Source organism: Hydra vulgaris, chromosome 05 (genome assembly GCF_038396675.1).
Source record: "Hydra vulgaris chromosome 05, alternate assembly HydraT2T_AEP".
In the NCBI taxonomy this organism is placed as follows: Eukaryota; Metazoa; Cnidaria; class Hydrozoa; order Anthoathecata; family Hydridae; genus Hydra; species Hydra vulgaris.
This window is the reverse complement of record NC_088924.1, coordinates 28,115,001-28,132,886: the sequence shown is the minus strand read 5'-3', so window position 1 is coordinate 28,132,886 and position 17,886 is coordinate 28,115,001. Positions and strand designations below refer to the sequence as shown.

Here is a 17,886-nt window from a genome sequence, read left to right as displayed (position 1 = left end):
CTATTTGTGGCTGTTCCTATGCTAAGCATATGAAAATTCAAATAAATAAAAAAATCTTCATTATTTACGTCTACAATATTTTGGTGGAATTGAAATTTGAAAACTATTTAAAACTGTAAAAATGAGCACTACAATACTCAATTTTTCAATATATATTTTTTATTTTATTAGCATTATTTTTATTAGCATTATTTTTATTTTTTGTAATTGTTCTTTTTTTTTCGAAGCGCGGCGCTAAACTAAAAAAAATTGAACTTTCTTGATGCGCTCAACAACAAAAAATGAGGACAATAGCTAAGTAAACAAACAAAAATTACACATAATGTGTATATTGCTTCAGGTAATGATTTTTACATAACAAGTTTTATTCTAGTATATTTAGACTTTTTATACAGATTGATGCAATGTTTCAAATAATAAAATCGTTAAAACGTAAAAAAATCTTTATAACATTTAGTTTAAATAATATATGTTACATTATTTATTACTTAAATTAAATATTATAAACATTTTATAAACTAAATTTCGTAAATTACGTTTACAATAATAAATCAAATATATTATTGTAAACGTAGTTATCATAAAACCATTAATTCACTGGTAATAAATTTTTTTTTGGAACTAAGTGTTGGCGTATCTACATTTTAAATATTTTCTCAAATTATATTTTCTTAAAGTATTTTCTCAATTTGTTATGTGTTGGTGTCATGAGTATATAGTCTGTATACTATTAAAATTTATTTCATATACATTTATTAATTGCATCACTGGATTAAAACCTTTACTATAGAATAATCAGGTTTTATTCTAGTGTTGCAAGTAAAAAATATATAGGACAAATATAAAAAACAAATAAACAAATAACAACACAATTCTTAATTAATATCAGATAATTTTAAAATTAAAATGTATCTAAATTAATATAGTTTTAATAGAATTACCAAGAATATAATCTAGTGTTACCCCAGAAGTTACTGAAAATGATGGAGTGTTGCCCATTATGGACAAGTTAAGTTGTCCTTAATAAACAACACTAATTGTCTCTTGTGTGACTTTACTAAGTTAAGTCATGTCATTTGCAGTTTGTAAAAATTTAATAACCAAAGACGTTGTTAATAACTGTAGGAAGACTAATTGGCTGATAGTTAAAAGGGTCAATGTAGTCTCCAGAAATTTAAAGAAAGAAAACAAGATTAAGTGTGGCATTTGTAAAACAATTTAGAGAATATTAAATCAAGTTTAGGTAAATACTTTGACTGTGACATAATTGTTGTCTTGACCACAAGCTGTAGAAGAGTTTATAAATATATAAAATGTGAGAAATAATCATCATCATCATTTTCTTATCATCCTTGTTTCCAAGTTGGCACATGTCTGTTGGGCGCTATTAAAGATTTTTCAAAAGTCTTTAGAACTTAACTTTTGAGAATTATTTGAGAATAAAAGATCTTAGTCTAAGAAATTATTTTTTTTAATTGACCTTTTGCAATTATAAAAAATATGTTTGGAAGATTTTTTTTAAGTTCTCTTGAAAAAAATGTGATGATTACAGTTGGAAATAGCATTTATATATAAAAAAGAAAATTATGGGGTAGAGTCATGTTTGACTACATAAAATGCTTCTATGCCCAGTAGTTTACATAAGCCCATATTGTTTATAGTTTTTTTTAGAATGTACATATTTGAAAGTCATCATTTTATTTGAAAGTCAAATTTCATCAACTTTTCTTAATTCGTATAGTATGCAATTTTTTATGTCTTTAATTACTTGCCCATAACAAAGCTTTGTTGGAAGTTGGCTTGTGCAAGAATATTGTCTTTATACTTCTAATTGTAGAAGAAATTATAAGATAAGAGAATAACTGTTGTCCTTACTAAGATAAAAGATAACTAGGAAATAAATTTTGTTTTTCAACGTTTGTATAGCAAAGGCCTTTATCTACTTTTTGTCTCATTTTTTTCATTTTATGGTGAAATGATGCATACATCTCTTATATATATGCAATATATATATAAATAATGCATGCATCTCTGATATATGTATATATCTTTATGATTGTTTAAAATACAATAGTATTGCATAATTTATTACTTTATGTCATTTATTTACTTATAGATATATAGAAAACATGGCGTTTTTATCGCATAAATATACAGGCAGTTGTTCTGGTTTTAGTTTACCTATATTTAAAAACCCATTGCATCTAACAAAATCATTTGACATCCTCTATGCAATGTGGAAACAAAATTTACTTTGTGATGTCACCATATGTGTTGGAAACAAATCTATTGAAGGTGAGATAAAGTTTTAGTTCTTTTTAAAGATGAAGATAGTTTTGGTAATGCTAGAATGTAGTAAATATTAATTTTTTGAGCAAATGAACCTGACTTTTTAACTAAGATTTAGGCAAAATTTATATTTTCTAAAACACCTTTTTCAAAAGAAGGAAGGGACCCAGAACATTCTGTAAGATTTTAAATCGGTTTCCAAAATACTCTATTTTGAATGTATATTACATTGCATAAGATTCTAAAAGGTTCCATATTGTTTCAAGAAGGTCCAGAGCATTCTGGCCTGTTCAAAAGCATTGTTAAAGATAATAGAACATCTCGGACTTACCAGAGCATTCAAGAACTTTCCAGTAAATTTTGAAATTTCTAGAACATTGCTGAAACTTCCAGAACATTCCAGAGCCTTCCAGAACATTCCAGAGCCTTCCAGAACATTCCAGAACCTTCCAAAACATTTTTGAAGGCAAAAACATTCTGCAATGTCATGGTAGATACTAGAATATATTTGGAAGATAATGGAAGGTTCTGGAAATAATCTGAAAACTCTTTAACTTAGAAGAATGTTTTTGAATGTTCTAGAAGGATTCCAATCTGGAAAGTTTTAAAAGGTTTTTATAGTGTATTTAAAAAGATTGAAATTTACACATTACTTATACTAAAATGGGTAATAAATTGACTAACGAAATTAGTGAAGCAAAAAAACACTAATACAGCCTCACATTTTCTATACATTAAAAAAATGAGCAGAAAAATGGCTTTTTAATCATCAAATTGAAAGATTTTCAGGAAAAGCTCTTGTATCATATCAAGAGAGTTTTTTGAGATTTAATTGCACATTCAATGTTCCTGGGCTCGAAAACTGTTATATCTGAGTAATTCGGTTTCCCAGTATGGACATACAACATGTTAGTGATTTTCCCAAGCAGTCCAGGAATAACTATTGCATGATATAATAGTTGTTATTTCTGAGGTTATTACAACTGGTTGTCTTATTATTTGTGGTTATTGCAATTGTATTTATCTTAGAGCAGTAGTATTCTTTATTAACTATATTTATAACAAAAACATCCTTATCTTAACCATTACTAATAAAGTAATGAGATGGGTTATTGAGGCAAAAGCCATACAGTAATGTTTATGTCTACAAAAGCCATACAATAATGTAATGTCTACAATAATGTTTATGACAAAGTTATGTTTTTCTACAATAAGTAGACCTCCCAGAAAAACAAAACAAAAATATATCTCCAAATCTAATTAGAAAAAGAAAAAAATTTAAAGAAAAGATGCTCAAGCTTTGTGACTTCTCTGCCACAAAAGAGCCCTTTGTTACAACTTTGGATTCATTAACAGAACTAAGGCAACTGCATAGCTTTCTCTAATAACTTAAATCATGGCTAAAGTACCTGAAAATATTACAAATAAGAAATCATTATCACCACCTAGTTGTTTCAATCTATTTTTTACGAGTATTAATGGTCTTTGAAGTAACTTTTTATCCGTTCAATCTTTTATCTTGCAAAGTTCACTAGACTTGCTTTTTGTGAGACTAATTTTAATTTGGCCAATTTGGCTGTTTTATCTTTGGATCTCAGTGTTGATAGCGATTATCTTTTGATTTGCAAAGAATCCAGTTGTCACATGCTTGGCCTGGGTATATATAACTGGGAAAAACCCTGGGGATATGCATCAATTTACCTATCATCCTTGAAATTTGAATCCTATAGCTTTGGGACTCCAGACAACTCTGACTACTTAACTTCATTCCTTGATTTGTATCTTGTTTCTGACCCTGCCTTGTGTTAAGTTTGTCTTTGTACTCATAATCTCTAAATCTTTTATTCTATCTTTCTATTCAGACTACTTCTTCAGACTCGGCCTATTGTTGCACTACTTACTACTACCCAAAATCTGACTGGGATTTTTTTTGTGATTATTCCTTCAAGTCGGTTTCAAGTCAAGTCTTGTTCTACTCCATCCTTTTCAGCTTCTTGTGAAGCTGCTATATCTAATCGTAATCATTTTTTTAAAAATCTTTTTCAAAAGAACTACTATCTTGAGAACAAACTATTTATTATTGCAAGAAATTAAAAAGGTGCTGTCTGATGCTAAGCTTCATTATTCCCAGTTTAATAAATCTCATATTTTATTTCATAAGTTAGGCTCTAGAGACTTTTTCACAAATCTTCAAAAGTGTCATTAACAAAGGTAAGTCCAACATTCTATCTCTTATTCGTGAGTATGAACTCATTACCTCTCCCAAAGATAAGGCAGAACTTTTTGCAAACAACTTTTCCTCTAATTCTACTCTTGAATCTAATGGCCATAATCTTCTCGCCCTTCCTATTAAACTTCCAAGTTAACTTATTATTAGATACCCAAATTGTTTTGACTTCCGCTGCCTAAGTCATACTTAATTTAACTCCTTTAAAGCTTGTGGTCCAGACAACATTCCTGTTATAGTCTTACAAAAGTGTTTTCCAGAACTCTCTTCAATTCTCTATAAACTATTTAATACGTGACTAAGTAAATCTTATTTTCCTGCTAAAAGTATCTTTTAAAATCTCTAGAGTACACTCTCTGACCCCTATTTCTCTATTACTAGCAATATCTTTGAGTCTTTAATTAACAAATTTCTAATATCTTGTCTTAAGTCTAATATCTTTCTGACAATACAAATTTTAATCTTCTCGTTCTATAGCTAACTTATCAACTTTTGTAACAGAAAGGTTCTATTGCGCATTAGATTGAGGCAGCAACGCAAAGGATTTTTCTCTTGACATACCAAAAGCTATCAATATTGTTTTGGCATGCTGGTCTCCTTAAGCTTGCTTCATATGGTGTTTCAGGGAAAGTTTTTGAGATTATTTAAGGGTCATTCCATGCAAACTGGAGCAAGGTCCAACATGGACCCCCTCAGATTTTGATGAAACTTAGTGGGTTTCTTAATATCAATGAGAAAAGCAGTTCCTAAAAATTTCAGCATAAAATCTTTTGTGGTTCATGAGATATGGTCATTTGAAATTTCTGATTTTTCCAAAAATAAAAACTTCAGTAGCAAAAACATGATTTGTTCATACTTTGAAGCTCTATATTTTAAAAACAAAATTTCAGAAAACCTTCTAGTTTTTTTTATTGTTTACAACTCTAGACTTACTTTAATAAAACTTTGACATTGAATTCTTGAATGTCACATTTTTTCCATAATGGCTACCTAAAAAAAACGAAAAAATTGTTTGCAAGTATAAAAAGTTGGTTTTTGATGAGTCAATATACAAAACCTGCAATTTAAGAAGTAAAAAGAAATATTTTTTTAGCTTCTGTATATGGTAGGCTTCTAAATTTTTAGAAATTTACTGAAAAGATACAATTCAGTAAAAAATTATAGACCTCTAAAAATGGCTGCGGCTAAAACTTAGGAAAATGTGCCTCCACTTCAAACCACCGGTAACCTAGGATCAACACTGGTTATAATAAGATTTTTTTTTCTTCTAATTTAGTAGACTTTATTACATTGATTTCAGAAAAAATAATAGTGGGTACTCATGGGGAAGTTACAAAATCAGAACAATGAAAATTGCCCAAAATGCATTAAAAATAATAAAAATAAAGTTATTGTTGTACTTTAGTTTGTATTATATATTGTAACACAAAGTATGTACGAATTTAAAAGTATTTCATAATCAGTACTAGAAATAAGTCTTTAGTTAAGCCTGAATTAAATTCAATTTTAAAATAACCCTAGCTCTTTCCTGCCCCCTCCCTCGTCCATTTACTTTTTAACATTCACATTTTTTCCCAGAACTTAGAAAAAAATTGTAATTGAACACTTCTCCTTAAATGGTGCTTCTGGTTTTATGTCTGATGTATGAAGTGCCTTTATGCCCAAACACACCACTAAACATACATATATAAAAACTAAAATTTAGTTTTTAATGTTTTCATATAAAACTTATTAGTAACCTATTAAGTAAAACTGAAATGAAAGACTTTTACCTAGTCTAATTTACCTGATATTTAATACCATGACTATAAATTTTATAGTATTTTTTCAATACATTCACAATTCCACCCTTCCTCATTAATTTGACTTATTTGATTATCATTTTCAAATTTAGATTACAACTTATACCAAGTTATAAGAGTTATTTGACTTGTCAACATAGTGCACAAGTTGATTATGTAATAAAGAATATTATTATGTAATAAACAATCAAGCTGAAATGATTAATAAATGAATAAAGATAATATAAAAGATAGATAAATAGATGAAATAATTTAACTAAATAGTTTTTTCTTGAGCTGATAGTTCATACCATTTACGAGTTTATTGAACTTTTAAAGATGAAATTTTGCACAAAACATGCGTTATTGGAACACAGCAAATATCTTCTTTATGTGGCCAAGTCAAAGTGTTTAAGGAAATAGACTGCTTCATGAACTTGATAAAAACATCTTGATTTTCTTTAGATATTTCCACAATATTGCCTACTAATTATTTTGCATCATAAACACATTATATATTAATTCCTGGTGAAAGAGAAGCAAGTGGAACTATATGCTGCATTTTAGGTACATTTACATTAGTATACATATTGCCAAATGGCACTCGTCTCATCTGTAAAGTTTATGCAATATAATACAATTGCGTCATTTAAAATGTATTGAAAATATATTTTGCCTACTCTGGATCTGTAAGTGATTGTGAACTGGCCTTAGCTACAAGTGTTTTGATAGAGCCCCTAACACCATGGCAAGCACTTTTTCCATGTGATGTAGCAAAAAAATGCCAATCTGCAGATACTTTATGATCTAGTTCATGGTGACATAAGTTAGATATGTTTTTATAATTTTTTGTATTGTGAACATGCACCATCACTAAAATAAATGCAATGGTTAAAGGCAACAACTCTTTTGTTTTATTACTTCATAAATGAAACAATGAACTGAGTTTGTATTGTGTTGCAAATGGTCTGAAATGTTACAAACACTTTTACATTTTATGTATAATATGATTACTTGGTAATGATTAAATATAATTACTTGGTAATTGATTTTTTGCTATATAATGGTGGTCTCTCAATTGGCATATTTGTTGACAAGCTTTTTCAATAAAATCATGCATAGAAAGAGTGACTGGAACTATAATATGTTTTTTGTTGGCTTTTTGCCACTGATTAAAGGTGATATCTTCCATGCCATGTCTATCAAACAAATCAGTAAGATACTCTTTTAGTGTGTTGGTATCTGGGCAAATATGCAGCATGCAGTCTTGATTTGTTTAGTCATATACAACTAATGTCAAGAGGTCTTTATAGTCTGAAATATCTGGTATTTGCAATGCTAAGAGTTTTGCATTTTGGTGGTACTCACAAACAGATACTTAATGGAGAACTGAAGTACCTCTAATAGGAATAAATGACTTTGGTCTAAGTTTTTTAGCGAAAATCATTTAAAAGATTCATTGGTTATATTGATTGTTTATTACATAATAATATTCTTTATTACATAATCAACTTGTGCACTATGTTGACAAGTCAAATAACTCTTATAACTTGGTATAAGTTGTAATCTAAATTTGAAAATGATAATCAAATAAGTCAAATTAATGAGGAAGGGTGGAATTGTGAATGTATTGAAAAAATACTATAAAATTTATAGTCATGGTATTAAATATCAGGTAAATTAGACTAGGTAAAAGTCTTTCATTTCAGTTTTACTTAATAGGTTACTAATAAGTTTTATATGAAAACATTAAAAACTAAATTTTAGTTTTTATATATGTATGTTTAGTGGTGTGTTTGGGCATAAAGGCACTTCATACATCAGACATAAAACCAGAAGCACCATTTAAGGAGAAGTGTTCAATTACAATTTTTTTCTAAGTTCTGGGAAAAAATGTGAATGTTAAAAAGTAAATGGACGAGGGAGGGGGCAGGAAAGAGCTAGGGTTATTTTAAAATTGAATTTAATTCAGGCTTAACTAAAGACTTATTTCTAGTACTGATTATGAAATACTTTTAAATTCGTACATACTTTGTGTTACAATATATAATACAAACTAAAGTACAACAATAACTTTATTTTTATTATTTTTAATGCATTTTGGGCAATTTTCATTGTTCTGATTTTGTAACTTCCCCATGAGTACCCACTATTATTTTTTCTGAAATCAATGTAATAAAGTCTACTAAATTAGAAGAAAAAAAAATCTTATTATAACCAGTGTTGATCCTAGGTTACCGGTGGTTTGAAGTGGAGGCACATTTTCCTAAGTTTTAGCCGCAGCCATTTTTAGAGGTCTATAATTTTTTACTGAATTGTATCTTTTCAGTAAATTTCTAAAAATTTAGAAGCCTACCATATACAGAAGCTAAAAAAATATTTCTTTTTACTTCTTAAATTGCAGGTTTTGTATATTGACTCATCAAAAACCAACTTTTTATACTTGCAAACAATTTTTTCGTTTTTTTTAGGTAGCCATTATGGAAAAAATGTGACATTCAAGAATTCAATGTCAAAGTTTTATTAAAGTAAGTCTAGAGTTGTAAACAATAAAAAAAACTAGAAGGTTTTCTGAAATTTTGTTTTTAAAATATAGAGCTTCAAAGTATGAACAAATCATGTTTTTGCTACTGAAGTTTTTATTTTTGGAAAAATCAGAAATTTCAAATGACCATATCTCATGAACCACAAAAGATTTTATGCTGAAATTTTTAGGAACTGCTTTTCTCATTGATATTAAGAAACCCACTAAGTTTCATCAAAATCTGAGGGGGTCCATGTTGAAATCCTAAAATTTTGGTCCATTTGGCATGGAATGACCCTTAATCATTTTTTGTACTCTTCTTCATTTCCAGTAACTTTTAGAGTACTGCAAGATTCTATTTTTGGTCCTGTTTTTTTTTTTTTTTTATCTACATTTATGATCTTCCTAATAATCTTACATCCAAAGTGACTCTATTTGCTGACAAATCAGCTTTATACTCCTGTCTTTACAAAAAGTCTTAACTTTTTGATTGTTTAGAATAGTCAGCTGATCTTGAATTTGATCTCTCTTCTGTAACAGCTTGATGCATGCAGTAGCTTGTGAATTTTAACTCTAACAAAGCTCAATTATTTACTGTAAACAACAATCACAATACTGTCGACATTCCTATATTAATGAACGACAACCCTCTCACTAAGTGCTTTTTTTTTATGTCTTCTTGGATTATCGTTCACTACTAACCTCTCATTGGAACCATATAAACAATCCATATATACATTAGAAAGTTAACATCTACTAAGTCTCTTTATTATGTTTGTCATTTCCTTTCTCCTGATTCTATTATTTACCTCTACACATCTCTTATTTGTTTATTCTCATTTGTCCTATGGAATACTGTTATCATATTAGAGCTGATTCTTATATTGATGCTTTTATTTTTCTATAAAAGGTCTGAAAACACATTGTAAATGTAGCTGAATGTGCTCTATCTGCCAAGCTTGAGATATTGTCCCATTGTTGTTATTTTGCATCTCTTTCTCTTTTCTACAAATGCTAACATGCTGGCTGATCAACGGAGTTATCATCCCTAGTTCTATCTACCAAAACTCATTCTCTCTTGACTTGTCACTCAGTAAAGTTGCATCTTTTTACTGTATCTGTCCCTCTAAAAATTTTTATTAAATTAACTTCTTTCCTCTCAATTAAATTCTTTGATGAAATTAAACTCCCATGATGATTGGAAACATAATCATGTTTTCCAGATTCTAATAATATACAGTTTTTTAAGGCTTTTGTTAATCGTTTGCAAATTTTATTTATTAAATAAATTAATTTTTCTGAAAATGTAACATTTAATGGTATTTTGTGTTTTTTACATAATTATACTTATATTCATAATTTTATATAGTTATACTTATATCCATGTTCTACTATAATCGATACAAGTAGTTCAAACCTAGATCATTTACAAGCGTACATACAAAAGTGATGAACAGAAGTTACAAATATTATCAATTTTTCAATTATATTTATGAGAATAAGTTGTTTATCAGTATCTCAAATAAAATTTATATGTTTATCAGTATCTCAAATAAAATTTATATGTTTATCAGTATCTAAAATAAAAATTATATGTTTATCAGTATCTCAAATAAAAATTATTTTTAACGATAGCTGTTCAAACACTATCTAAACAAGCATTTAAAATCTGATAATCTGATAATCACATAAATGTAATTAAATATATAAGTTAAGACAAATACATAAATTAGAAACATTTATAAAATACAACCTTATTTTTGTAATATTTGTTTAATGACATACCTTGTAATAAGTGTTTAACAACTTTGAAAAAACAAATGATCAAACGACCTGGTTTTTTATATTATAAAAGCAAACAGATTTTCTTTAAAATGAGATGTTAAATGATCTTATTCTTTAACATACAACATAGAGTTGACCATGTGAGATGCAAGGGTTTTGGAGATAAACACTAACTTTATGAAGAGTTTGACCTTTTGACCTTTGAAAAGAGCATCGTTTCTAAAGTCATCATTGTCTTCTAATTTTTTAAAATAAAAATTAAAGATTAATATACTTTAAATACAATTGTCAAAGGACTTAAATTGTGTTATTATTAAAATGCATGAATTAAATAAATTATTATTAAAATGCATGAATTAAATAAATTATTATTGAGTTTAAAAGCTACTATACTAATTTAAAAATTATCATATTATTATCAGATTTTCTGATACAACCCAATGTCAAATTGGATTGTAACACTAAAAAAATTTTCAAATTGGAAGTTGTTTAAAGAGAAAGCTAAACAAACAAATTAAATGGCATTGATGGAGTTCGTCCCCATGTACTGTCTAACTGTTCATAGTTGAGTCACATTCAACTTGGTTTTGTTCTTATTTAAATGATTGTTTAATAGTGGTAAAGTTTTCCGGAATCATGGATATTAGCAAAAATTGAAGTTTATTGCATGTTTCAAACAACAACATTTCCATAACATCAGTGGTCTGCAGAGTAATAAAAAGCCTCATAAAAGACAAAATAGAAAACATCTTTCAATAAGTAATTTAATATCAAATGATTAACATGGCTTTGTTAAAGGGAAATCATGTACAATAACTTTACTTGAATCGAAAGGCATTCCAGTTGATATATATATAAATATATATAAATATTGATATATATAAATATTGAAAGACTTCAGCAAAAAGTTTGATAGAGTTCCACACACAAGGCTTTGTTTAAGAAAATTAACAGCATAAAAAAGATGCTTAATAAACAACTTAAATGACCAAAAGTATCATACTGGTGGATGTTATATTAGACTGGCTACATGTTTTAAGTGAGGTTTTCAGGGAAGTTTACACTGTGAATAATAATTGCAACATAAAACATTTTAAAATAAATATTTTGCATAGTACATGAAAATTAAGTTGTTATATTCTTGCTTAGTTTCAAACTGTATTATTCATTATCCCATCATAATCATTAAAATGGTGAGATATCTGTTCAATTATACTATCGTAATATCATCCCATCAGTATGTCATCCTGTCATTACATCATACTGTCTATAATAAATTTAATTTTAACAAAATTTTGCATTTTTTTTTAGCTCATAGGGCAATACTTGCCTCTTCCAGTCCTTACTTTTATGCTATGTTCACAGGAGAGATGTCAGAAAGTAAACAGAACTGCATAGTTTTAAAAGAAGTTGATGCATATGCTTTAGAGCTGCTTATAGATTATTGCTACTCAGGAGAGGTGCAAGTTACTGAAGAAAATGTTCAAGTGAAGTATTATCTATTTTTGATTAAAATAACTTTATTCTTATTATGTTAATTTGTTATTATTTTTACTACTTTAAATAGTAGTTACATATATATATATATATATATATATATATATATATATATATATATATATATATATATATATATATATATATATATATATATATATATATATATATATATATATATATATATATATATGTATATATATATATATATATATATATATATATATGCATACAGTAATAAAGCATAACTTCATTTTCTCAATTGTTAAGCAGCATAATCTGATGGGAACCGTTGCTAGTGTGGCTGATAGAGGACGAAAACGCAAGACCACTAGTGTAATTAAGCGAAATATCATTTATGTCATCATTGATGTGCGGTACATCATATGTGGTAGTGGTGTAGTGGTAGAGTGCTCGCTCATAAGCGAGAGGTTCCGAGTTTGATTCCTACCACGTCCCTGGTAGTACCGCGCTCAACTTATTTCTCCGTGCAGTGGTCTTGTTCGTCAAGGTTGGTGTTTTGGAGTTATAGAGTTGAGAGAGGGTTATAACCACAAGTAGCCTCCTCATCTGTAGTGGCCTTCTCGGCCTTGGGGAGGTGAATTACAAAAAAAAAAAAAAATGATTGTAGAAAAATAGATTTGTTTCAGCAGCTAAATTAGTTCTAAAAATTCAAGAAGATCATAACATCACAGTGACTCCTTAAACAATCAGAAATTGTATAAGAGAACAAGGATATAGAGGTAGAGTGGTTCGAAATAAATCTTTTTTAACTTCTAAACAAATGAAGCGTCAAATGGAATTTGCATCGATGTACTTAAAAATGCTGATATCATATTGGAAAAAAATTTTGTGGTTAGATGAGTCAAAATGCAATCTCATCTTATCGGATGGAGTCCAAGAAGTGTTGCGGAAAAAAGGAGAAGCTTATAAATTAAGTTGTTTGAGAGGTAGTGTAATGCATGAAGGAGGAAATGTGATGGTTTGGGGTAGTATGAGTTAAAAAGATGTGGAGAAATTTATATTTATTGATGACAAAATGGATGCTTCAATGTATTGTGAAATTCTCAAAGCTAACTTGCAACAATATACTCAAAAATTGAGAATGGGAAGCGATTTCATACTCCAGAAAGATAACAATCCAAAACATACCGCTAAGAAAACGAAGGTATACATTGACATAAATAACATCAATGTTTTGAAATATTTTAACGGACAACTCATTTTTTTGATGCAATCTTTAAAAATTTTTTTTTTTTTTAAGAGTACAACTATTTTTTTTTGCATACTATATATATATATATATATATATATATATATATATATATATATATATATATATATATATATATATATATATATATATATATATATATATATATATATATATATATATATATATATATATATATATATATATATATATGTATGTATATATATACATATATATATACATATATATATATACATATATATATATAAATATATATATATATATATATATATATATATATATATATATATATATATATATATATATATATATATATATATATATATATATATATATATATATATATACAGGGTGGCCCATAATTAGTGTCCCATCTTAAAAAAGCAATTCCTTGAAAACTAGGGATGGAAAACTATTAATTTTGCTTTGGTTTTTGATATTATTATATATTTTGATCTATTTACTGCTGCCTTCACTCACTTTACTTGTTTTTTTAGCAATGACAAGACCATCACCATATCGGCAAAGTATTATTGATTTTCATGAGAAAGGAGTTTCAGCACGCGACATCCAGACTAGACTCAAAGTGCCGCGAAAGCTTGTTTATAGAACAATTCAACGCTTCAAAGCATTGAGAACAATGTCAGATCGTCCACGCAAAGGAAGAAAGCGCTCCGTGGTGACTGATGCAAAAATCAAGCAAATTCGTGAACGGGTGCGCCGCAACCCAGAACGCAGTATGCGACAAATGACCAAACAGCTCCAAATTTCTCGAAGTTCTCTTGGAAGAATTACCAAGGATTATCTAAATTTGACAGCTTACAAGAAAAATCCTGCACAGCTTTTGTCTCAGGCATCAAAGCAGAAGCGCAAGGATTGCTGCAAGGATCTCCTCGCCCGTTTCGCCAACAACGCTCATCTCAACATCGTTTTCACAGACGAGAAGATTTTTACAGTTCAACAACATCACAATGTGCAGAATGATCGTGTCTACGCTTCCTCAAAGCCTAATATCACAATACAAAAGGCAGCACATCCTCTTTCAGTAATGGTGTTCGCGGGTATCAGTGCCACCAAGAAGACACCATTGATTTTTGTTCAACAAGGCGTTAAAGTAAAAGCCCAAAACTATCTGAATGACGTTTTGATCAAAGAAATACTTCCATGGAGTCAAAAGGAGCTTCGTAGACATTGTTGGACATTCATGCAGGATAGTGCTCCAGCCCACAAAGCCAAAATTGTGCAAGATTGGCTCGGCCGAAACACCCCCGATTTCATCAAGCACAATGAGTGGCCTCCAAGTAGTCCCGACTGCAATCCAATGGATTACTCAGTGTGGAGTGTTCTGGAAGCTGAAGCGTGCAAAAAACCGCATAAAACGATTGATTCTCTGAAGAAAGCGCTTCAAAAAGCATGGGATTCGCTTTCACCCGCCTACTTGCGTGCCACCGTAGATGACTTTCCAAAGCGTCTTGAAGCTTGTGTGAAAGCCGATGGTCGACATTTCGAAAAAAATCTTCAAAATTTTATTTGATATTGTTAATAAATTGTTTATCAAAAAGTTTTATGTGTTTTCCATTCCTAGTTTTGAAGGAATTGAGTCTTTAAGATGGGACACTAATTATGGACCACCCTGTATATATATATATATATATATATATATATATATATATATATATATATATATATATATATATATATTTTTATATATATATATATATATATATATATATATATATATATATATGTATATATACTGTACTGTGAATAAGTTTTAGACCACTTACATTTTTTTCAAAAAATCCCGGAGAATTCTTCTTTAATATTTAAGTTTGTAGTTCTAAATTATAAACTTATTAAAACACATGTATTTCACACAAAATATGGAACAATTACAAACTTTTTAATGTCAAACTTCATAAAAAACTCTTAATATTTACTTTAATGTCCTCCTTTTGCCTCAATCCCAGCCATTATTCGCCAGGGAATAGATTCATACAAGTTAGTTATAAAATCCAGGGGTATGTTGTGCCTTTCTATTTGAAGTACTTCAAAACATTCTTCAGCATTTCGGGGAGCATGTTCGACCTTCTTTCTGTCAAGGTAATCCCAAATATGCTCAATTATATTCAAAACTCGACTCTGGGGAGGCCAGGTTATCTATTCCAGTACTCCTTCCTCTGCCATTTCATTTAAATAATTTTTTTGCCACTTGGGAGCAATGTTTTGGGTCATTGTCCTGCTGCAGAAAAAAATTATGACCTATTAGTCTTATTCTGGATGATACAGCATGGTGCCATAGGATATCCACATAACGTTCCCCGGTGAATCGCTCCCCTATTTTGATCAAATCACCTACTCCAGATGAAGATAAACAGCCTCAAACTTGTAATGAGCCTCCTCTGTGTTTAATAGTAGTGTTTAAACACTTGGGTTGATAAGCTTCTTTAATTCTTCTTCAAACATATTGGCGTTCTTTCATTCTAAAAATTCAACTCTTCTTTTATATTATTAAACTTAAGTGCTTTAAAAAATTACATAGGAAAAAAATTGTAGATATGTCTAATTATACAAGTGGTCTAAAACTTGTTCACAGTACTGTATATATACATTTCCGTTAAAATATTTCAAAGTTTTTTTTACATATCTTATCAAGTATTATTTTAAGAATTTATTTGTGTTTTGGTGAATTAATTGCTTTTCAAACATTTTGAATTTTACACAATTGAGCTAATGATGCATAAAATTGACTGCAAAAAAAATAATCATACAGTTTAAAATAAATGTCAAATTGATCAAATTCCATGGAAATTAGTACCAAGTGGGGCCTCCTTTAGCCTTCATGGCCTCATCTAGATGATTTGGCATCGAGTTGATCAAATTTTATGTCTTTTCTGTTCTTATATTATCCAATACCCTCATTATAGCTTCTTTCAAGTTGTCTTTGCGTCTAAATGCTTGGTCGCAAACTTTTCTATCCCAAATATACCACCAATTTTCTATTGGATTCAAGTCCAGACTTTGAAATGGCCATTCCAAAACATTGATGTTAACATTACTTAACCCCACCTTTATATATATATATATATATATATATATATATATATATATATATATATATATATATATATATATATATATATATATATATATATATATATATATATATATATATATATATATATATATATATATATATATATATATATATAAAGGTTGGGTTAAGTAATGTTAACATTTTTTATTTCTTATGATGAGGATGCTAAAAAAATCATAGAGAATGTTATCATACAAAAAACAGTTATGTATTAGTATTTCAGTTGAAATATTTTTATTCAAAATGGCAATAAAGCAGCAACAAGTGCATGATGCAATTTTGCACGCTCGAGTGGAAAATCCTGATTTGTCTATTAAATCGATTTTAAAAACTGTTCAATGTTCTAAATTCACTGTGGTTAGAATGTTAAATAAGTATTTGGTGCTTAATACAATGAATAGAAAGCCTGGAAGCGACAACAACTTGAACATTAAGAAAAAACTGAAGACAAATAATTTGGCAAAAATAAGGGCAAATCCTAACATTTCTGAGCAAGATTTGGCACTAAAATGCAAAACTAGCAGACAGATGGTCCAGACTATCAAGAAAAAGCATAAAATTAAATCTTTCAAGATGTATAAATCGCCAGATTGCAATGCTGAAGAAAATTTATTGACAAGAAGTCGTGCAGGAAAATTATACAAATTATTGTGTAGAAAAAAAACAGTATAAATATGGATTAAACTTATGTTAAACTAAATTTTAAAACAATTTAAGGATTCATTTTTATATGGGAGTCTCCAGAAAAAAGGTAAAGACTAAATTTAAAACAATAAAACTAAAAAATTCTCTCCAAAAATTATAATTTGGCAAGCCATATGTCAATGTGGATTGAAAACCGAAAGTTTCATCACTAATTCCACAATAAATAGTGAAATTTATCAAAAAGCCTTTAAAGCTCTTATAGCTCTTATTGAATATCTAAAAGCTCTTATTGAATGCCCGTATATATCTAAAAACTCTTATTGAATGCCCGTATATATCTAAAAACTCTTATTAAATGCCCGTATATATCTAAAAACTCTTATTGAATGCCCGTATATATCTAAAAACTCTTATTAAATGCCCGTATATATCTAAAAACTCTTATTGAATGCCCGTATATATCTAAAAACTCTTATTGAATGCCCGTATATATCTAAAAACTCTTATTAAATGCCCGTATATATCTAAAAACTCTTATTATATCTTATTGAATGCCCATAAATCTAAAAGGTCTTATTAAATGGCCACAATGGTAATACAATCTTTTGGCCTGACCCAGCATCTTGTCATTACTCTAAATCTACTTAAAACTTCTGCAATGCCAATAGTATCAATTTCATACCTAGAACACACAATCCTGCAAATTATCCTGAACTTTGTCCAATTGAGCAATATTGGGACAAATATTAAAGCCAAATTATGTAAGAAGTTAAGACAAGCAAAATCAAGTACTGGCTTTAATAAGAA

General features: G+C 28.7%; 1 protein-coding gene across 2 annotated transcripts in view; it reads left to right on the top strand.

Moving 5' to 3' along the window:
- The first annotated feature begins 223 nt into the window (after positions 1–223).
- The window catches only part of LOC136071937 (kelch-like protein 2), a 50,726-nt gene continuing 33,063 nt past the window's right edge, over positions 224–17,886 (top strand). Inside the window, exons 1-3 of one of the 2 annotated variants that reach the window (XM_065797805.1) lie at positions 224–340; positions 2,117–2,295; positions 11,918–12,093. In XM_065797805.1, coding sequence (XP_065653877.1) covers positions 2,130–2,295; positions 11,918–12,093 — 342 coding nt within the window. In that variant the 5' untranslated portion in view covers positions 224–340; positions 2,117–2,129. The remainder of the gene's footprint in view (positions 341–2,116; positions 2,296–11,917; positions 12,094–17,886) is intronic. The other variant, XM_065797806.1, reaches the window with a different exon arrangement.